Here is a 23,901-nt window from a genome sequence, read left to right on the forward strand (position 1 = left end):
GCTTTGATGATTGAAAATTTACCATCAACCCATTATATCAGACTCGTTGGTGGTAAGATTGGCCTAAATTTGACGTTGGTAGTTGCACAAAATAACTTAAATTGCACAGCACGCTAAAATCTTTATCTTTTTCATCAAGAAAAATACCCTAAGGTTTCCGAGATTTGAGAATATCTATAATAGGGGGTCTAAAAATACCACAAAGGGTCTTTCCAGTAATATCTCTGGCCCTTCATTGCCTGATCGTTGATCCGCTCCATTTGATTTTTCCATTGAGGCCGAATTTAAACTTATGCTTGATAGATAGCCGTTCATATACTTACAAGAGAAGTATTAATTCTCGAGAAGTGAGGAATGACTCACTTGTAACTCTCGGTGGGTTCTCTGGCCCATCATGGACTGATTGTAATACTAAGGGTGCGTTTGATTTACAAAATGTTTTTGGAAGAAATGGAATCTGTCAAGGGAATTGGAATTTAATGGAATAGTTTCATTTTTTTTTGAAGATTCAAGTGATGGAGGGAATGAAGATTCCATCAAATGAGAGAATGTTTACATTCCAACAGAATGAAATTCCTCCATCTTTGAAAAACCAAACGCATTAAGGAATGAAATTCAATTTCAATTCCATCAAAATCTGCGAACCAAACGCGACCTTTCATAAGCAATTGCCTTTGTAAGAACTTTATCTTATAGCAGTTGCTTATTGTATATTTCAAATCAGTCAAACTAAGTAATAAACTGAAAATTGAAAATTATGAATGCTATTGGTTTGAACTTCCAACCACATTGTTACTAAATACTAGACTACAAAGCTTATTATAGTGGAGATTTAAAGGAGGATGATCCAGGAAAACAATCGGCAATCGTCTTATCGGTAATGGAGTTCCAAAACAAAGAACGAATTGTGGCCCGGTGAGAAAATTAAATTGGGTAGTTTGACCTTTAATAAGAAGCTAAATTTTACTCGCAATCAGGATGTATGTGACAATAAAATATAAAGCACATGTATATATTTAGCATGGGAATTTTAGACCATAAGCATTATTCAACTATAAAGTTGTGCAAGTGCAAATTCAAGGTTTTTGTTGCCTTTAAGTGTAATCAATTTTAAGGGTCTAATCATTAGCTTATAAATTAAAGTACATACCAAGGATCAAAAAATGATAACTTGACTTATGTTATTGAACTGCTATTAATATAAAAAGACATAAAGGTTGATGTAAAAATCAATAACAATGTGTTACTAATTGTACTTAGCCCAAAGTCTAATATACAAAATATGGGGCACTAAATTTTTGGGGGTTTAAAATAATTGTAGTATTCTTATATTATTGTTAAGTCACCCGTACCGTATCATGTATCAAAATTCCAAGTTTTGCTTACTTTACTTTTGGCATGTTAAGGAGAGTTATAACAAGAATTTCAAACATAAAGGGTAAATTTTGAAAATTTCTCTTGACAGACCATGGATGAGAGTCAATTGGGTCTGGATGCAACTTGGTGTTTCATTTGCGTTAAGACAGGATCTAGTGACAACGCACGACCAAAAATCAAAACCATGGACAATGTTAGTAATTTGAGAACCCAAGATCCGAAGCAAGTCATAACCTTTGATGATTCAAGATTCAATCGAACTCTGCGTAATGTACAAGGGTATGTTTATGTATAAATTTCTCATATACCCAGATTCTAAATTTTGTAAATTTGCATACTTTTTAACTTATTATAGCTTTTCTTTTATAAAGTCAACACGTGGGATGGGGTTCTTGAACCTTATGCTGTTCAAGTTAGGGTTTTCATGGTTTATGTTTGCCATTAAAGAAGAAGAAAAACAATCCCCTGTTCCTGTTTATGTTGATGAGTAACTTAATTGGGATTAGTTAATATCTTAGTTTGATTGTATGATATGTATTTGATAGTTGACTTTTGTATTCATGGCTTCATTTTATTTTTATTTTTTCTTCACACAATCACACACTAGAAATTTTGGTTTTCTTAGAGCCAAGGAGAGGAGCAATAATAATAATAACCAAAATGGACCTAGACAAAATGTAAATAAGCCATATGTCAAAGAAATGTAAATAAGTCTTTGGTTTGATGTACGCAGCCGAATGGCCGTTTTCTTAACTTTTTCCCTGGCCATTTTTATCCAATGCGGTTTGAACCCGGTCTTCTTTGGAGAAACCTTCAGGGAACCTTGCCACTAGGTAGGTCTCCTTGGAGATAGATAATTTACGAGAGTAAGTACCTGCGCGTTGCGGCGGTGAGATGGTGGGATGTAGGTCATAAAGTGTGATAGCCAAAGGCCTTAACCGTACGGGTTCCGCCCTCGGATTTAAAAATTCGTCGAAAGTATATCGAATGACATCTCTAATGAAAGATCATGAAATTTTAAGAACACCCATATAATTTTTATAATTTATCGATGTACGGTTTGTGAGATAAAAGATTTTGAATGAATTGGAAGAGTAAATGATTTATGGAGGAGAGAGAAAAAAAGATGATTGGTTGAGATTTGAGGAAAGAGAAAAGGTGCTTGGTAATATAGAATTGATAGAAGGGCATTTTGGGGAAGTAAATGTTGAAACTTAAAATTTTAGACAGGGGGAATCTGCTTTTTTTCGATGGACATTTTTGCTCATAGGATTTATTTTTCTGATAGTTAGGATATAGCTTTACCCAAATGTATGTGATTTCATGTTTTGTCTATACCATGGTTGAATTGGGTCTATTGATACGTGGCTTGTTTGTCTCTTTAGGTCATTAAAGGGTCGCAGTTTTCCTGGAAAAGTGTTGATAACACGATCAGATCCAACGGATGTGACATTTTTACATTCTCCAAGCGTTGATCGTAGTCCATCAGAAAATGATGAGGGGTCAAGTAAACAAAGTAATGATACGACTGAGGTAGCTTTGAATTTTGATAAATACAATCAAAGTCAGAGGATAGATATATGCATACTTTCAGGCCACAACTTTAAACTTTTGTGTTTGTTTGTGTAGGATCAAGCTCATAATAGTAAGCCAGATGCTAGCGCCATTGCAACTCAGTTTAAATCATTAACGATAGTTCCCGATATTACCTCTGAGGAGGTTCCGAGGTTTGGCATCAGCCCCAGAGCTATGGACACTGCTAAGCTAATGAAGTTCACGAAAGTGTTGGGTGACGTAACTCTCACCTTAGGTATGCTGTTTTAAACTACTCTGAAAGTGTTTACTACATTCACAGGATTAAGTTTAGTCTAAGTAATGTACTTCTATCTATCGTCTATTTTGTCTATTACTTCTTCAATTAATTAGAATTTTTCAAACACTTGACTACAATCAAAGTGATCGTTACATCTTAAGTTGTAGCAGCACCCAAGAACTTCCTAACACTATCTCCTGTAATATGTTTCATTTAGCTGTTTTTATAAATTGATAGTTGTCTACTTTTGTATGACATCAACACAAATGCACAATCGCACATCAAACATCTCCATCATAATCAATTTAGATAGTATAAAAGAGGAAAACACAAGTGCATCCCTTTGAAACTACTGCAAAGCTCAAACTATAAGCTGATTAGAGTTGTAGTTTCCTGGATGTATATTTGAACAAATATTAGATCTCCACTAATCGAATTATTATATGTTTATTCAGCAAGCATTGAAGCATGCTACCATCATAATAATAATTTTGAGAATTATGTCATTAACTACTTTCACGAGTAGCTCATCAAATGATAAAAGCGCCATAAAGAATGTTTCTTACTTTTCTCAAATAAGAAATGGATGGATAAAATGTTTAATCAAAAACTATACCATTGATGCTCTGTCAATCCTGTGACTATTAATCATGAGATTGTAGTCCCATGAGATTATATATTTCCTTAGAAAGTTTTAAAGTTAGAATGACGTATTAACCACTAATAAGAATGCTGCTGATTGCAGTCCACCCATACATTACTATAATGAGTTTTCCTTCCTTTGTTTTTCTGGAATCGTCTTAAGTTTATAATCTTTGTCCTTTTTTTCGGGGAGGTGCAAAACTAACCTTTACCAACTATGATCTTGTAGACAAGTTGCGTGAGTTAGCCTGGAGTGGTGTGCCATCTTACATACGCCCTAACGTGTGGAGGCTTCTTCTGGTAAGCATCACTTTCTAGTCACTGTTCTTAAATGGCTGATTCTATATCCGTGTTTGTGATTATTTTGTATTAAAATTGGAAGATTTGGAAAAGTAAGGAGCTGCAATAAAACCTGATTACTAAGATAAATGTAAAATAGCCGAACTACCTCTAACTTATATCAACTGATTCTTACAGCAGATATTCCTGAACTATTGTTTTATGTGTTAAATTTAAATACAAACTGACAACAGGGATATGCACCTACTAATTCAGATAGAAGGGAGGGAGTTCTAAAAAGAAAGCGCACCGAGTATTTCAATTACGTCTCTCAGTATTACGATGTTTCTGATAATGAACGTACTGATGAAGAGATTAGTATGCTTAGACAGGTATGGTAGATTCTGTAACTTTATGTTATTAGTGTGTAAATATATAATAATATTATCTATACTATAATATATGTACCCACTACATGTAATAAAATGTCATTTACTTTATTTTCTATAATACAGATTGCTGTTGATTGTCCCAGAACTTTGCCTGAAGTTGCTTTTTTCCAACAAGTAGAAGTCCAGAAATCTCTGGAAAGAATACTCTATACATGGTTGGATTATCTTATACTTGTACGGATCTCGATCCTTAACAATGTGTTTCTCAAGTATGAATATATGCTAAATGTAGTTAGTTATGCATATTTTCAGGGCGATCCGGCATCCTGCAAGTGGATACGTGCAGGGAATAAATGATCTTGTAACACCTTTTTTAGTAATTTTTTTGTCAGAACATCTAGAAGGGAGTGTTGATAAGTGGTTGGTTGCTGATTTACATCCTGACACGATCTTCAATATTGAAGCTGATTGCTATTGGTGTTTAACTAAGTTACTTGATGGTATGCAAGACCATTACACATTTGCTCAACCTGGGATCCAACGGCTAGTATTTAAGCTCAAGGACTTGGTCAAACGAATCAATGGTATGTTCTTTTGATATTTATACAAGATAACCTTCCTGCGTAGTATGCACTTTAACCAGCTGTTAAAAAGATCAGTAAGATTTAATGGTTTTTAATACCAACACTTAAATGGGGTATGTGCATCTTAGCATTTTAATATCTTTCGTTCCATAGCTATTGACGAATGACGAGTAAATTTTTCCGAGTGTTTAGAACCTTTATCAAGGCATATGGAAGAGCAAGGGCTTGACTTTCTTCAATTTTCATTCCGCTGGTTCAATTGTCTTTTGATACGAGAGGTATGCTACTTGATACTTTTTATCTTGATAGTTAGTGATTTCCTTTTCTACACTTGAAGTCTCGATGCGCTAACTTTACAATTCAGTGACTCAAGTATTTTCCACATCTGTCTGTAGATTCCTTTCCACCTTGTCAACCGTTTATGGGACACATATCTTGCTGAAGGTGATGCATTGCCCGACTTCCTTGTGTATATATCTGCCAGTTTTCTTTTAACGGTAAGATAAATAAATGACCACTTCTGTTTAAATTCTTTAGAGATCACCGCACATGCAGTGCAATGCATAATTCAAAACAAATTACTGGTATGGTCCTATTAAGCAAATAACTTTTGGTCACTTCACTTTTAAAGTCATAAATCGTTCAATGTTCCTACCAGTCTATCACTCTTAACCACAGGTCCAAATTTTTAGTTAAAGGCCACGGGAAGCAACTTGATGAGTTTACCTCTGTTACAGACTTACAGTGATATATAGGGGTAACATGTCACATTATGGTAGATTACTTCGTGAATGCCTTTTGTATTACAAAAGCACTTCAATAGGTTTTATGCATTTTAAATACATTGTTGGTTGGTTTTTGACCCGCTTAACCTGATTGTCAGTTAAAGGTAAAACATAATCCAAATCACGATCGTCTTTTGGATGTGTTTCATATCACCTTTAGTTAAATCTCTAGACTACTTTATTAGCTTGATTCTAAAAGCTCCGGTTCAGTTTTGGGTCAAAACCGACGCAAGCTCACCCCTAGCTAAAACCCATGTGGTAGAAGGGACTCAGTAATCTAGATTTGTGTGCTGCAGTGGTCAGATGAGCTCCAAAAACTTGATTTCCAGGAGATGGTAATGTTTCTTCAACATCTCCCAACACAGAACTGGGGTCACCAAGAACTCGAGATGGTGCTTTCAAGGGCCTTTATGTGGCATTCAATGTTCAATAGTTCTCCCAGACACTTGTCTACCTAAAATTAGCTGGTATAGTTGCAAGTATACTCGTTTCACACATTTTTCTCAAAATTTATAAAATAATGATATATCGGTTATTCATATTTGTATACAGTTATGTACTATTATTCGTAGTTTTACACCTGATGGGAGTTGTGTCCTGCGGTTCTGTGTATCTGATTAAGAAATCCAAATGGTTGATATTACCATTTCTTTGATTTATTGATCATTTTTATATTTATCTGTCTACTGTTGGGAAATAATTATCCAGTTCTTCTGAGAATGATCAGATATAATTGATCACTTTTTCATATTACCTTATTTTGATATTGGCCATTTGGTGACATTTATTTTATAACAGAAAGAATAGCTAATGGGAATTTTAGACCATAAACATTCAACTTTAAAGTTATAAAGTATAACCTATATCAAACTTCCAAGCAAAAACTATGTATTTAAACTGATAACCCTGAAAAAAATTGATCTTTTCAAACCCATTTTGTCGTGTAAGTAGAAGCAAGTGAATTTGACAGAATCAACTATATTAAAAGGGAGTCGACCGCTGGGTGTTTCATGTAGATCATATTAATTATAATAAAGGTTCAACTGATCCCTTACGTAAACACAAATAAAGAGATTGACACTTAATAGAACAATAACAATTTTAAAGGAGTCCACAGATGAACAAATGAACACTATCACATCCCTTAAGACATACAATGATACAAAGATTACTAGTAACCCCCAACAGTTGCACTTGAAATCCATATCTTTTACACATCGCATAGATATGATGATATCCAATAGAGATCATTACGATAAGGTGCAAATTTGTACTCCACTGTAAATTTGTGACATCCCATTGGGTAGGGATGATTGTTGATGCAGTTACAGAATATTAACTTACCAACTATGCATCCATAATGGAGTAGCAGATCTTAGTCCACAATCTTTCAATTCTTAGTCGGACTTAATGATCTTTAGGAATAGCATTTAATAATGTGCAGATGTAAACAAGACCCACTATTACTGTATCACATGCTGTTGCCTCAGCTCTTCATACCAGGTTCAGTCTGAGTCTTTTTGGCTGGATGAAATGAAATATAATTATTCTAAGTATTTCTCACTTACGGAAAAGCATCTAATAAAACTGATTAACTGAATTTAACTACTCTATGATTACAAGAGAACACATGAGACATAAATTCTCCCTGTGTGCTGAAAGAGAACATTTTATTGGTCCCAAAGTCACCATGCACATATGGGCAATGTGTAGAAGGAAGTTGGTGCCTGTTACTCACTTTCACTTTCATACAATGCAATACCCGTGTTAAAACTAATTTTGCTATTCCTTCAACTGCATTTTGTATTCGCAGTACTTCTCATGAAGTTCAATGTAAAAACTTGAAGGACATAACAACACCTTTGACTCTAAAAACTAGAGGTGGCAAATTTGACTCATTTTGTATGGGCAGATTTGTGGTATCTATTTTACCTAATGGGTCAAACAAAGAAATTAAGCTAAAAAGGTCAAATGGGTTGTAAGTCTTCCAAAGGGTATTTCTAGCGCTTTAGGTATTTATTATCAGACACTTAATTCATATGGTAATAACTTCTGTAAACAGAAAGATGTTTGTGGGTCACCTTTAATGAACCCATGTCAGACTGAACCCGTTTTAAGTTGTTACACATCCCACCCATCTTACCACAACTCTAATGAAAACTGAAAAGTAATCCATTTGACCACAAAAGGCAAGGTGATTGCCAATTATATGCTACTTACATATTTCCTGGCGACTTCCTTCAGAAACGTCTTTGGAGAATCCATATATCTAACGCAATCGTTCTTTACAACTGCAGCAAGCTCGTCTTTGTCAGCACTTTCAAGGTTTCTTATCATAATCGTGAAGGTCAACTCATCTGGGACACAACCCGATGCCTTCATTGACTCGTATGTTTCCATTGCCTTCTCTATCATATCCACTTTAAAATATGCTCCGATTAGCTCTGTATAGGCCCGGGTGTCTGGTTTTAAGCCTTCTTCCATTAGCTCAGAGAAAAGTTTTTCAACTTTATCTATCACTTTCTTCTTTCCAAACATTAGCATCAAGTCACCGTATAAAGAATGGTCAGGTTCATACCATGCTTCCTCCCTAATAAATTCAAACACCTGACACCTGACTGCATTTCAGATAAGATGCAACATTGGAATCATAAAGATCCATATATACACAACTACAAACACACACGTATATACATACTCACACATACATCTTTAGTCATTATAGAACAATCAAGGGAGAAAAAGTAGAAAACTTGACTAAGGGGCCAAACTGAAAAAAGGGAAGAAAAAAGTTCGTTTACTAGACATAAATATCAACCAAAAACTAGTTAGTATAACTTTTAATCTAATTCTCTTTTTTTTTTCTTACTCAAAAGTCATTGTCCTTTTCAGACCCTATCATCACAACAAGAAGTTAGATTTTTCCCCAGACCATAGTATTCATACTAAAAAGGAATATCATGACATTTCCGGATTAGCAACAGAGTGAATAACATTTACCACCATGTCACTTGCCATTAACATGTTCACCATCCATTATCTTGTCAGCAGTACTAAATGAATGGTAGCTGACAACAATGCAAAAACGATAACCGTCATATCATTCACTTCCAACCTACCATCTATATTTACACATAGTTGACACCTACATATATGATATATCTAGATATAATTTTTTGGCATTATGGTCATTAGCAATATGTAAGCAAAAGTAATTCATACAATAGGAATATTTGAAATATGCTATCGACTTTCCAGGATATGGAGCAGGGCTATTCAATAATAATAATAATAATAATAATAATGACTACAAGATATCATCATGATACAATACAACAATATATATAGTTGTATTGACCTCTGTGGACTTTTGTTTTGTTTGACCTCTGTAGTTGGTTTGGCCATGAGAAGAAGTAGGCCTAAACTGAGGGGGGAGGTTACTCTAGCGTTCTTTTTTACCCCAAAAGAGCTTTGCTTGTCAGAGGACATGACCAGTGAGAGGATACTAACTAGGATTAGTTTAGAGAAATATGGTAGATAAGTAACCCTGTTGGGCGTTTTAGGGGTAGTTTCTTGCCAGCTACTTTGTAGCATAGGTTGAGTAGCATCCGTTATCTTATATGGGCACGTCGGACCTTATGCCTTTTACGTAATATCTACTTATACGTATGTATGTCATGCATGATCCCTTTTGTATATGCTCCTATGACTTGCTGGGAGGGGGATAAGGGGAGTTTTGTACATGTCACTCTTAATTGTTGTTCTCGCATGTTTATTAAGCTTTTAGGTTGCTGTCTAATATGTTCAAATGAGTTGTTATATCCTATGTTTTGTTGGATATGTTGGAAGGTGCAATATGTTGTATGTTTCTGCTACTCTAATCTATTTTTAATGTAGCCATAAAAGATACTCGGCCGTCAGGTATAGTTACTTAACTCTTACACTTACACTCTATTATTTTTCCCCGTTTGGCCGGAGGTCGGTCTTTCTACCTTGGGTACCGTCTACATCTTACCTACTCACTTTTCTCTCTCTCTATATATACATATAGAATTATTATAAAAATACAAAAAGTTAAACTTAAAAGAACGTGAAAAAAAAAAAAAGAGAGTGAAAGCTGTAATTGTACCTTGAGAGCAAGGTCTAAGTGTTGCTGACGCTGCAACTCAGCAAAAACATGTAATAAATCATGTTTTAATAACCGATTAAGCTTAGAATTAAAGACTTGATCAAGTTTAGATGGATTTCTTGAGGCTAATTTGAGTAATTGAACGGCCTGGATTGCTTCTGATGATATAATCTCACCGGTATTATTTCTTTTTGTACGTAATGGCTTTCTTAATCCACATGTAATTACTGTGCTTGACTTATTATTAAGTGTTAACTGGATTAGTTTATTAGAAAGGGGAAAAGTTGTTTGAATTCCCATCGGAGGAGGAAATGTGTTCATGTTTTAGGTTGTTTTTAGAGCACTGGGGATTCTGTTCTGATGAACGAGTATATACTACCAAGGGGTGATTTTGTGTATACCAAATCTTTAGAGGATTACCATGTAAATGTAACTTTCAAACATAAAAGCCTTTCCTCTTTCAATAGTCCTTTTTAGTCAACGATGATTATCTCGACCGGTCAGAGACATGTTAGGTTTTATCTAAATTTTTTAGTTCGATCTTCATACATGAAAAGTCTTAGGGTTTTTCTTTTCGTATACTTATAACAACCCATGGTCAACATCTCGTTATCTACGATATATGTAATACTTTACCATTATAAGGTGTTATTTTCCTAATGTGGTATCTCGACTGAATATTTGTAAAAAAAAAATACATAAGTTCTAGTAGATTTGTATTGTGTAGTTGTATCGTATTGGTATAATGTCAAGATGATAATATTATCAAGGTTTAGGTTTACAAGGCATTTGCCTTTTCATTTATGCTTAGGTCAAGCATTCATTAAACAAAGTAAAATGCTATATTATGCAGTAAGGTAAAAATGTAAAATGATCATAAGTATTGAACAAAGTACACTCTTCCGTAAAAAATCACTCCCGTTTCAACAAGTTGGAACATTTATTTTTTTCTTTTGTCTAGATAATTTGTCTATTGCATAGCATTTTGCTATTCAAAATCCGCATAATATTGACATCACATGTGACATTATGTTGCAAAAAATAAAGGCATTAGAAGTATATAGCATGATCCCTCTATAAAGTAGGAGAACACTTTCGTTGTTGGTATTCAATTTATCTAACGACTAACGGTTTTTGTCAGGTAACTTAATTCTTAAAAAAATACTCGTAGTTGATAGTGTAAAACAAACACAAAATATTAATTCAGATACGGTACAACAACATGGTCGTGACGACGGTGTCAAAGCCAACGAGTTTACGCATGGAAAAAAGAGGTTCATTGTGATACTATGTGAAAACCATATATGTGTGGTTTTTGGCCATTGTTACAGATACTCTAATATTCATTCAAATTTGATGACATTGTTCAATAAAAACACACTAAGATATCAATCTATAAGGTTTGATTCATGACTGAGCTCACTTTTTGTTAAAACTAAATGTATAAATATTTAACCATAAAAGCAAATATTATGATACCATATATTTCTTCTGACCATTTGCTTATACAAATTAGTCAACATAAAAACATCTTCCAAAATACTATCAAATTAAACAACTGACTACTCCTATCTTCGCCGTACCTATACATGTAACAGTATGAACATTATACATTGATTATTCAAATTCCAACTAAGCTTAAGCTTCCCCGCTCCTTGATACTGAAAAACTTCAAGTCCCTTTTTTCAAACAGGAAGCACATACATGAGAATAACCACTTTATTGAAATCTAGCAGAAAACGAAGACGGGTTTACCCACCCCTACCTCGGATGTATCCTGCCTCATACGTGTCATTTGACTATTCCAAGGACATCCCCCAGTAGAGTGCTAGGAACCTCCCATTAAGAAACAATTGCTACTACCCGAGCTTCCCATAGCAAAAGTAGCATCACGAACTAAAAATTTCACAGTACGGGTGCCAAGAAAATCCAAAATCTCAAGACACTCATTCCAATCGGATTCACACACCAGCAGCACCCATTCTTCTTCATCGTCCCTGTACTTGAGCTGGAATGTTCCTGTTTGTATCTTAAATCTTTTTGCAACTTCTTCATAAAGCTGGAACCAACCAGAAGAAGGCTCAAACTTAAACCTGACCGTATCTTCTTTATATGTCGCCTTTACAGTAATTTTGGATCCTTCGTCCCCAAATAACGTTTCTGTTTTTGGGTTTCTAAGACCACCAAAGCTTGGAGAGCTAGATGAACTTCCATTAATCATAGAGCCATTCGATGAGTCTGTCATGCCGGAAGAAGAAGACTGGTTATGATCATTATCATGATCATCACCGGCATTATTTTCATTCATTGTTGTATCCATGTCATAACTAGCAGCCAAGGAACTCAAGCTTTGAGACAAGAAGCGGTGGTTTGGCACTTCTCCTTTCATTTGAGCATCATTTGGACTCCATTTGCACGTCCAAGGAATGTCTACTGCAGCCATTTTTAAAGTATCACTGCAGTATTCACCCACAGAAGTTGTAATCGGGAGGCTCTTAGATGATCTTTGTTTGTCCATCCCCATATAACATTCATCCTCTAGTTTTACAATAGGATTTTCGGCATTAAAACATGATGACGGCAGGGAATGCGGTGATGCAACTTCAGGGCTATTATTAGAAAGCATTAAGCTTTTTTGTGAATCAGGATCTTGGATGATAGCATTTGCTGCTACAAGACCACCTGTTGTCGGGTCAAACTTCAAACCTCCTTCTACACCCTGTACAGAGTCGAGAACTGTCTGTATCTTCATTAAAGAACGATTTACCTTGTTTATCTTCCGTGACGGCCATCTTGAGATACCATGTTGTCTGCATATCCTTTTTAGTGTAGTAGGACAAACTGCAAAAGAACAGATTTTCAGGTACCACATATTATCTAATACATAATGTCTAAAATGGCATGTATAAATGAGGATCATCTTTGATGCAAACTTTATATAACTGTATACTGTGTATTGGTATCTAATGTAGCTATCATGTGACAAATATCTTAATAGAAGTAGAATTGTACCTCCAATGGCTTTGGCAGCATCCTTAAGGCTCCCAGAAAAGTATTGTTGTAGAACACTTAAGCTAACATTCTTCTCTGCAGTACTACGCTTTTTCTCAGATTGTCTCTTTGATCCACCAACCGTCTGCAAGGTTACAGGCAATGTTAGCAATCCTCACACGGGCTAAACTACATAACACTTGAAAAAATATATGTAATGTCCACTTTGACTGGCTAAATCACATGCACTTTTACCAAGAGTCAAATAGACTTGAATGGATCATCAGTCTAAAAAATAAAACATCCTCATTAAGCTATGTAAATACACATATCCGCCCTAAACAGAGCCCAAATAATACATGTAAAACTAAGTTACTTTTCTATAAAAGGGCATTATTAAAACGACCCTTAAAAGGAGGATCTATTATGTAGGAACATATGGTATTCTCTGGTCTTGCAGCCAATCTACATGTTTCAGGTTCATCATTGTAACTATATTGTATTTTTATGCTACCTTTTCCCAACTAAGGCACTCAGTTTAATAATTAAAGCATCTTACCTTTTCAAATTAATATGGATATGGCTGTTTAAGCTCTTTGTACAGTAGAGTCAATGACTTTGATGTACTAATCATTTCTAAGTGTATAATAAAAACTACAGCGGTCAGAAGCGATGAGCGATATTAGAGGACAGCAGACACCTTCATACACGTCTTGGGTCAGACCCTATCAGTCAGGTATGGATGTATGACAGTGGCCTATGAGTATGGTAGGACTGTAGGAGTGTGGTATCTGAGTATCTCATTTGAAATTCCAAATTTTCATCGCACGGTAGGGGCGTGGCAAGAGCTCAAGCGTTGTATATCTACTTCGGTAATGAAAAAAACAGGGCAAATAAGGACTGAAAATATATAAGAAACATACAAGAACTGACAATGTGCAGTGCTAAGAAAGTACTAACGATGAAGTAATCACAGAAATATAGCATTACCTGGTCAGTTGGACGTGGACTTGTCCTACCATCAGTTGGGTTGGTTGCATTTACAGAAACCTGATCAGCAGGAGTTGAACCTCTTGCCATGTGTTTCTGCTCAGAGGAGCTCCTTGATAATAACAATGGTGGCTTGGTTTCATCCAAACCTCTCTGGAGTTCAACATCTGCTCCCCCTATGCCAGATAGTTCTGCATCAGAAACTGTCCTCAAACTCCTACAGATTCTCTGCATTGTACTGGATAAGTTGTTCAACAAGAGTTGCTGCTCTGTAGAACCTTTCATGTTAACCGGAAGAAAAAACTCCAATATATAATCATCGTCACCAGTATAGGTACTCCTCAACCTAATTGCCACAGCAGCATTTAGACCATATTTACGAGCATGTTGGACAAGTGGGTACTCACTTATATGGTACTCCTTTACATCAGGTAGAAAAAAAGGATGGTTTGACTGCAGTGCTTTTCCAGAAATACCCTGTCCTTCCTCAAGGTGATGCTCACTACAAGCTTGCACAAAACCTTGCATATCTCGATCATTGACATAACAAGCATCAGCCTCGATACATAGTATATTTTTCTCAGCTGAATTGATATTACACCCTCCCACACGTACTTTTATTATTTCATCACGAACTTTTTCATTGTAACTACATGGTATCCATGTCAGAGCAACAGGCAATCTATGTGCATGACATACAGCTCGAAGAACATCCGTTATTTCAGCTAAAGCAGCCATTTGATTTTTTGAAAGGCACTGCAAAAATGATGATATAAAACAAAAAAAAAAAATTAAACACTCTTATGAACTAAAAAACATCTCTGCAAAAAAAACAAGGTTGGATCCCATGACAAACAGCTTTTAAAGGAAAAGAAGTGACATGTTTCGGCTGGATTATTCATTATAGAGAAGGTATCACGAAGAGAGAGGGGAGGAAATGTATACTGCTCCACACAAGCACAAGAGCATAAACTCAGGTTAGCATCTTTTCAGACACATGTCCATGAAAAGTTGGCATGTTGAGGATCCCACAACTACATGTATTATATTAGCCATAGGATAACTCAAATAAACTATTCAATAGTTCTTTCTATATTTATATCTATGACTTCTTAGAATCAGAAAGCAGTGTGCTTATCCGTCAGATGAAATCTGAGGTGTATTGAATGAAGAGGCTCTAACCAATATTAGAAGGAATAAGTAAATGAAGGATTGAAGTCTGATAACTAGATGAGCAACTGAACTCAACCTCGCACTTAAGCTTCCATTTTCAGTATCATTATTCATTATCTTGCAATATAAGAATGCTAGTCTTAGTTAAATTTTCTCATAACATAGCATATTGTATTTCTTCAACCATGGATAGCATTGCTTTCTTATTACAAAATCATAACGTCAGAAGATAACACAGACCTGAACTTGTTGATCACCCTTAGATAATACTTCCTAGATTTCAGCTATACTCGCACTTAAGCTTCCATTTTCAGTATCATTATTCATTATCTTGCAATATAAGAATGCTAGTCTTAGTTCAATTTTCTCATAACATAGCATATTGTATTTCTTCAACCAAGGATAGCATTGCTTTCTTATTACAAAATCATAACGTCAGAAGATAACACAGACCTGAACGTGTTGACCACCCTTAGATAATACTCTCTAGATTTCAGCTATACTCGTACTAGCATTTCAATTGCACACCAGTTCATGAGTTTCATTAGAAGTGATAGATTGAGCTAGTTGAAACAAATTGATATCATATACACAAGTGGAATCTACTTAAAATTGTGACAAATGTATTCAATCTACAAAAAGCAAGGCGTGTTGATCATATACCTGCTTATGAAGTCGGGGAGGTGCAACGCTTTTCAGGTTCACAGTCTGCAAGATTTAAAACAGAGGTTAACGTAAGAGATGATGATAGTTAGATAAATTCAAAATAATCGCAAGGATTCTCGAACTTTTCAGGAAACTTAATAATAAAGTCCAGTGTTACAAGATTTGGATACCAGGTTACAATAAAAAGCACAAAATTGACAGATTTCTTTTTTTCAAACTTGCCCATACCTTGATGCTTGTACCAAAACTTAGTAATATTTCTTAATTAATTGTACAACAACCAAGCCAAGAGAAGCACCTCACATAAAAAAAAAATAACAAGCAGTACGCACCAAACAGAACTATATGGATACAGAACTATGAATAAACTATATGCTAGATTACTATAAATATAAACACACAAATATGAAAAAGAAATGAGCAGTTCAGAGACCTATTTGAGCAACCTTTAAATTCTTAGATAGGGAATATAGATAACTCTAAAATATGAATCATCATCAATTCGAACTCACTTAAGTAACTTTGTGTCAATGCTACCTTCCTGAACCTTTTGTATAACCAACACTAGACATCTTAACAAAAAAGTACCTGGTACCACTAGTTCTGATATCTTTAAGCTCATTGTTATTAAAACAAAATATAAATTACAGTTTCACAAACAAAGCAAGTATCTTGAAACAATACTTTCATATGATGAAGAATGAGATTTAAAAAGAAATACCTCAAGAGCACGGCAAACATGATCCATCTCTGCACTGAAATCAGGCTTCTCTTTCATTGTGACAAGTTCGAGTACCGCACAACAAGATTTCTCGATGGAGTCATCATCAAAAATAGGTAGAGCAATTGACCCACGAACTTCATGGCTAAGCGCATGATCTATGCGCAAGTATTCACCTTTATTATAGTGGGCCACATTTGAAGTCCATTCTGGAACTTTTGAGGTGAAAACCCGACCTGGAAGCCCAGGAAAATGACCAGGTTTCACATCAGCAGAAAACGTGAATCCTCTAGAAACTTCACGATATCCAGATAACACCTGGTCAAGCAAGTACGGCTGCTCATAAGTGCTTAATACATACCTATCACCTTCCTTAATCGGAACCCAAACTTGAGCCAAAATTCCCGCTCCAGACGAATCTTTAAACAAAGACAACGCTTTCAACATCTTTTCAGCAAGCGAGTGCAATTGCGGCGACCTCTGCACCATAACATACGCATCCCCTTGATTATCATTTCCCTCGTCAGCAGCCAAGCCGAACTCTCCAACGGCATTAACAGGATTCTGCACGGATTCCCTATCAATCGGAGCAAACCCATTCTTAACTTGCTCCGAAAAGCTACCTAAATCATAAGACGTATAACCAGCTGACAAAGCGAAAGAAGCCAACATCTGATCAGCTGCAGAAGGACTAGTACACCATCCAGCATAAGTATCAAAGTTCATAAGCTCGGAAAAACTATTAAACGGATCATCCATAGTCATCGGATTATCCATTTGACTTCTCGGTGATGCCCACAAACCGTTGGACCTATCTTTCGAGGGCGAATTGTATTCCATTTTCCGTAAACTTTTCAATCAACAAAATCCCAAGTCCCCAATATGACAAAACTTATACCCCTATCATTTTACAAAAAAAAATAATTATAAAGTCGATTACTTTTATATACATATACATCTATATACTTACAGTAAATTAGAATAGAATAAAATCACATAAATAAGAAGAAGAAGGAAGACTAACCACCTGAGATGGAATCATGAAGTAAAGAGGGAGGTTGAAATGAATAAAAATAGAATCTTGAAATTAGATGATTTGATGATGTGGGTAGTGGATTAATATTTATATATGAATAAATGAAATTATAAAGGAGATAAATTGGCTGAAAGATACAAGAATGGCCTAATACTAGAGCCAATGAGTGAGAAGAAGATATAAATGGGGAAATTGATGCAAGGAAGAAAAAGAACCCTAAAATTGAAAAATTAAAAATACCGACCGACCTAATAAAAAAGGAAGTTGACAAAAAGAAAGACCTCGAAACTATGCGGGCCGAGCCGAGCCAAACAGACTGACTGCTACTACTACTACAAAAACAAGATTTGGGGATGGATTTGATTAGAAGGAGGATGGCAGCCTTAGAAATGAAATGAGAATTCAAAGGAAAAGAATGGTGAGACTGTGAGAGTAATTATTATTACTGTTACTATAGTTGTTTTATTTACTACTGGAAACAACAAAAACGAAAATGATAGATAGATAGATGCCCAAAAATAGAAAGTCAGAAGGACGTCAATGTCTGTCATCATAATAAAATTCCCTCGATTTTTACCCGCCGGGGTAACGGGGTTTTAGAGGTTTTTTACTGTTTCAAGTTTCAACTATGGGGTTAAGTCAAATATAGTAGTCAAGTATATATATATATATCATATATATATCACAAAAGAGTTTCTAGGCCAACTAACGTCACGGGTTCGAATCTTGAATTAACACTTCGATTCCCTCCCACCTAGTTTCTCTGGGGATATAACCGGGATGTTAATATGCGGTAATGAGGCATGGTACCCAAAAAGTACATGGAGCTAAGTGTATATATATATATATATATATTTATTTATTGAAGTCAAAACTAGATGTTCTCAATGGATACAAAGATGAGTTAGGTTTAAGTTAGGAATACACACTATCCTAATGTTGTTGGGCGATAGTTTATTATTATTAATTTCCATATATGTATTTTTAGGTGGTGACTAACCATGTAAGTTAGGTGCTTTACATTATTTGTACTGGGGTAATGATCAATCTTTCTAATTGGGAGAATGATAAATCCTCCTAATTAATAAGATCGTGACATGTGGTGAGATTAGGAAAGAGAATTAATGAATTACATGTGTTAACGAGTAGATATATTAAGAGGATTGATTAGGAGGATTTATTTTTTTCTTTGTATTGTATAGAAACAATCATAGGAGATATTAATCAATCAAAGTTATCAAAAAAGGATCATATGGAAGTATCGCAAAAGACGAAACATCTTGGTATCTCAACCATCACTTACCAAAAGATCATCGTTAACTTTTTGTAGTGTGTTTTTTTTAACCAACAGTGAGTCATATGACGATATATTTTTTTTTCTATTTTAAATTTAGGGAGACTAAAAATCACTTTAAGTAGTGCTCTCATCTATATTGTTGTTATTAGATGTCTTGTTGTTTACCTTTAAAACAAAGGATTGAGTACGATAGGGATTCGTGACCACCACCCCAACATGCATACAAAGTTACAAAACTCATTGATCTTGTACTTCAACTTGTCTACATATCCCAACTCGATCGGTTTATCTACATAGTACTCCGTTTCTTAACACGATTTGTCGTCAATATCATGATCTAGTTGAGGCTATCAACACAATGTGCCACCGGTTCGTCCTTTTCATTGTCTCAACGTGGTGGTCGGTGGCCCCGTTGCTTTGGAACTTTTATTACTTAATGGATTATTATTGCAGGTTGATTAGTATGGAAAAAAAAGTTTAATTACGATGAGACAGATTTTTTAAGTATGTTTTTTGTTATCACACACGATGGACTCTTAATTAGTGATACCAAAAGAATAAAGTAGTTAAAACTTAAATATTTTACAAGAATAAACTGGTTGGTTTAGAATGATAGTTATAAGTGAATACATAATATAAATATATAGTGGTTTTATGACAATTTGAAAGAATACGTCATGTTCTCTTTTTGGAAGTCAAAAGTCACATCCGATGCAATATATTATACGTTACTTTACCAACAAAAACATAAGTTGTGGAGATGTAGTGATGAGCAAACCAATATATATTTATGTTTCATATTGCCGAGTCTGTTTTTATAATGCATTTATATATTATCTTGATTATTATAAATGCAAGTTATATATGCTTTCGTTGGAAAATAATCAGAAAAACTCAACTCGTACCAACTATTTGAAAGAGTCATATATTATACGAGTATATAAAAATTGTTTTCTTTCTGTACAAAATAGTTTTTCAAAGAATTAGTAACGACTTTATAAGATCTTATAGTACTTTATAAAGATAAAAAAGATGTTTCTGAGATATTTTAGAATCTTTGATACTTATTCAAAAGTTTGATATTTATAGCCAGGTGGGTTTCCACTAAGCTAAAACTTATGCATAACCAATTATGTTTTACTGAAAACTAACTAAAGAACTCGGGTTTAACCCGAGTTGTTTTAAAAACTTTTAAATAGTGAGAAAAATGATAATAGTTATATATATTCTTGAAATAATGAAATGTAAATTAATTGATTCAAGTTTTTCATGTTGATCAAAAATATATAATTTAAAAATATGCATAAAGATATTTATTAAACTATATAATAAGAATTTATAAAGTATATAATAAATTAAATAATTTAATTTTAATGTTATAATGATGTCATAAATTATTTAGTAAAAAAGGAAATAATTTTTTAAAAAGACTTTAGAGTTGCCAACTAATATATTTAGACAAAATGATGATTTAATCACAATTGTCTTATTATTATATATATATATATACTAGCTAATTAAGGGTTCAACTCGGGTTAATTATAGACATTTTAGAAATAAACCAAATGATACCCAGATAACTTTAAAATACGTTGTCATAATAATAACCTTTGTTGGTGCATACATGGTTTAATAAAGTTATAACATTTATAAGACACTCCTTACTTTTGATGATGATTATGAACATACCACATGAAGGTAAGTGTTAAATATAATTGATCATACGTATATTTTTACATGCTTCAACATCCTTCTAAAAAACGTTTTATAAAGACGTAAAGTAGCACTATCTATAGCGTCGATCAATGTGTGGTGTGCCATAACAATTTATAGAATGTGTAAGATGGTATTAATAATGATTTGGGCATACATACGCTAATTCAGAACCAAAAATGATGAAAACGTCAAGTTTGAGTTAAATGTAGCAAGTTGTCGAAAAACCCAGGCATGGCCTCAGTTCAGAGCACGGCTCCAGAGGACAGCCTCATGTCATGTAAAGGTCGTGCTCCTTCTGTCCAATTCACTAATTTTTCACCCGGCCATCGTTACACATTTCCATGAACCCAAACTTGCTCCATAAGCTTATATTGATATTCTAAAATGTTTGAAATTGGCAAATCTCAAAAATAACAACTTTCGTTTTTTGTCAAATTTGGTGTCGAAAATTTGTCTAAGTATAAGAGAGCACGGCTCTTGTTGAAACAAAGGTCGTGCTCCCTCTAACCAAATCAATGAGATTTACCGAGTACTCGTTACATAAGTTCATGACCCGATACTTGTTCCTAAGTCATATATTACCATTCTAAGATGTTTGAATTTGTTAAAACTCAAATTGAAACACTTGATTTTTCACCAAAAATTGGAGACCAAAATTTTATTAAGTATGAAAGTCAAAATTGGTTAAGATTTAATTTAAGTCAAAATTGGGCTTATGGGTTGTGGTCAACATCTGAATATTTGGATATATATTTGAAAGATAGTGGGTGATAATTTCATTTCCATATTATATCTTGTGACTTCACCCTCTCACTAAATATCCATTATTAGTAAGCATCTTCATCTCTTTCCTCTATTATCTTTTATGTAAATCTTGCAATGGGAAAGTTATTGTTGTAGTGGAGGATTCATTGGAGATATACAAGGCTTTTTGTGATGTTCCAGGTAGAGCACGGCTTTTGCTTAAAGCACGTCTCTTGTGCCATCGAGGACGGCCTCAATTAAGAGTCGTCCGGGTCAAACGGTAATAAAGCTTGTTTTGACTATAAATTGAAGACTTGGGCATATTTGGACCTCACCTCTTGCATCTACAACTCCTGGAAACATACATTCTTATCATACAAATCTTATATCATTGATTATTAGCAAGAGTGTCAATTTTGTAGTGAGGAAATTATTTAGTGAAATAATTGAGAGCCTACAAATTGTGTATTGAATTACACTAGTGAGTGTGATTGTTGTGTATTTTCTTGAAGTGTCAAGAGCTTGTGTTTCCTAGTGGTTAAGAAACTTTATATCTTGAAGTGTCGAGATTATTTGGGTGTAAATTAAACTCTAGTGGTTAGAGTTGGGCAAATTCTTGAAGTGTCAAGAATTGAAGATTTCCTAATGGTTAGGAATCATTGGTGTGTCTTGAAGTGTCAAGACTTGGTAAATTCCTAGTGGTTAGGAATTGTTGGCTCATCTTGAAGTGTCAAGATTGTATTGCGGACTCTTCACCGGTTTTGGAGAAAGATAGTGCTACAAAATCTCGATTGTGTATCGAGGAGTGGATTAAGGCGGATTAGTTAACATCCGACCCCAACCACTATATATCGTGGTGTTCATGTGGTGATATATTTTCTTACCCTTATCTTCTTATTATTGTTCATTATCTTGTTATCATATTTGCTTCTCAAGGATTCAATTGGTTGTTATAGCTACAAGGGTTAACTTCTTTGTTGTTCGAATCATGTAAGTTTTGTAACTAGTAAGTTAAGATTGATTGTTAATCAAAAAGTTTTGTAAACCAAGTTAAAAATCGGATACAACCTATTCACCCCCCCTCTAGGTTGCACTTACAACCTTAAATAAGTTGAACAATTGTGATAAGTTATTATGTTAAAAACGAAAGTAAATGGAAACAAAAGTTGTATAGTTGTGGAAACACATTGAAACACATAATATGTGAATAAAATTTTAATAAGTTATGTAAAAAACGAAAGTAAAGGGAAATAAAAGTTGTTTAGTTATGGACACACGTTGAAACCATACGCTGATTAAAACAAAAATAAGTAAAATCGTTATCCAGAAAAACACCATAGTTTTCGGCTTATAATAATTATAACAAAAATTTAAGGTGATTAAAATCTTACATAATAACGTGAACATTTAATAAAAATATATATTAATGAAATATATTTAAAAGAGGAATGATATTTTTATTTTTAAATTAATAAAATATGATAATGTCATAATTAAATTAAAATGTATGATGGTATCACATAAGATAATTCTAAAAAATCTTATGTTACCACAATTTCCCTTTATTTATATAAATAGATATATAAAGATATAAATAAAGAAGTTTACTTTCATTCACACATTTTAAACAACCCTATTGAATGTAAAAAACTTGTTCAAATATTAGATTAGATATAAAATATAAATAGATTAGACTTTTTCTAAAATATGAAATTCCTTGTTTCTTATAGTTACAAAAATCATACTAAAAGAAACACATGGGCCCAAAAAAATTTAGCCCAAGATGGAATCCACTAAACTAATCAAGTCTGCCTCAGGCCATAGAAGGATAGAACATAGTAGTTTTAACTTTCAATAGTTTTAACTTTCTGGCAATGTTTTAAAAATCGGACAATGAACCGGTCTCACAATATTTTATTGGTCGGATTGGTCAGACCGTTTAGACCACGGTCAGACTGGATTCTATATATATATATATATAATATAAAATATAATATGATTACATTAAATATGATATAAGATGTATTTTATATATAACATCAATTGTAATAATTAAAGACGAGGCTAATGAACAGTGCCACCGCTATGTGGCACTGTTCTATTGGTCCACATATACCCTATGTTTTTATTTGGATTTTGTCATATCAGATTCTGTTCGAGTCTTTTTTCTTTTAGTTTTTCTTAGTTCCTTGCGCAATTTTTTTTTGCTTTTGTGTTCTTTTCTATTGGTTTATATATATACCCCGCATCACTATTTAGATTTTGCCATATCGTATCCCGTTTGAAGTTTTTCTTTTGATATTTTTATAGCTTTTTTTCTTTTGTGTTATTAAACGTGAGGCTAATGAATAGTATCACCGCCACATGGCACTGTTCTATTGGTCCACCTACACCCACGTTTCTACTCAAATTTTGTTATATCGGATTCCGTTCGAGTTTTTTTTCCTTTTGGTTTTTCTTGCACAAATTTTTTTTATATGTGTTCTTTTTTATTGGTACATCTAACGTATCCCGTTTGGAGTTTTTTCTTTCGGTTTTTTTCATAGTTTTTTTTTGCTTTTGTGTT

The 23,901-nt window shown here is 34.1% G+C and overlaps 3 protein-coding genes across 5 annotated transcripts; 1 reads left to right on the forward strand and 2 right to left on the reverse strand.

Moving 5' to 3' along the window:
• Positions 1-1,500: 1,500 nt before the first annotated feature.
• LOC122600114 (TBC1 domain family member 22B-like) lies at positions 1,501-6,550 on the forward strand. 2 transcript variants are annotated; one of them, XM_043772778.1, is made up of 10 exons: positions 1,501-1,656; positions 2,763-2,910; positions 3,007-3,187; positions 4,062-4,132; positions 4,366-4,503; positions 4,627-4,718; positions 4,816-5,087; positions 5,280-5,365; positions 5,483-5,531; positions 6,169-6,250. In XM_043772778.1, exons 1-10 carry the CDS (start codon positions 1,562-1,564, stop codon positions 6,177-6,179), a joined length of 1,143 nt encoding a protein of 380 aa, XP_043628713.1. In that variant the 5' UTR covers positions 1,501-1,561; the 3' UTR covers positions 6,180-6,250. The 2 variants fall into 2 exon arrangements, with proteins under 2 accessions (XP_043628713.1, XP_043628712.1); XM_043772777.1 differs by having other exon boundaries at positions 1,503-1,656; positions 5,483-5,584; positions 6,169-6,550.
• A 378-nt stretch (positions 6,551-6,928) lies between these two features.
• On the reverse strand, positions 6,929-10,396 carry LOC122600590 (protein THYLAKOID ASSEMBLY 8-like, chloroplastic). The gene is made up of 3 exons (XM_043773336.1): positions 10,002-10,396; positions 8,093-8,479; positions 6,929-7,396 (listed from the first exon to the last, which is right to left on the reverse strand). Exons 1-3 carry the CDS (start codon positions 10,320-10,322, stop codon positions 7,367-7,369), a joined length of 738 nt encoding a protein of 245 aa, XP_043629271.1. The 5' UTR covers positions 10,323-10,396; the 3' UTR covers positions 6,929-7,366.
• Positions 10,397-11,451: 1,055 nt separating this feature from the next.
• On the reverse strand, positions 11,452-17,984 carry LOC122599858 (protein NLP9-like). Of its 2 annotated transcripts, none has more exons than XM_043772448.1 (6): positions 17,570-17,984; positions 16,543-17,442; positions 15,819-15,863; positions 13,983-14,738; positions 13,014-13,137; positions 11,452-12,842 (listed from the first exon to the last, which is right to left on the reverse strand). In XM_043772448.1, exons 2-6 carry the CDS (start codon positions 17,380-17,382, stop codon positions 11,830-11,832), a joined length of 2,778 nt encoding a protein of 925 aa, XP_043628383.1. In that variant the 5' UTR covers positions 17,383-17,442; positions 17,570-17,984; the 3' UTR covers positions 11,452-11,829. The 2 variants fall into 2 exon arrangements, with proteins under 2 accessions (XP_043628383.1, XP_043628384.1); XM_043772449.1 differs by having other exon boundaries at positions 17,567-17,984.
• Between the last annotated feature and the right edge of the window lie 5,917 nt (positions 17,985-23,901).

This window comes from Erigeron canadensis, chromosome 5 (assembly GCF_010389155.1).
Source record: "Erigeron canadensis isolate Cc75 chromosome 5, C_canadensis_v1, whole genome shotgun sequence".
NCBI classification, from domain to species: Eukaryota; Viridiplantae; Streptophyta; class Magnoliopsida; order Asterales; family Asteraceae; genus Erigeron; species Erigeron canadensis.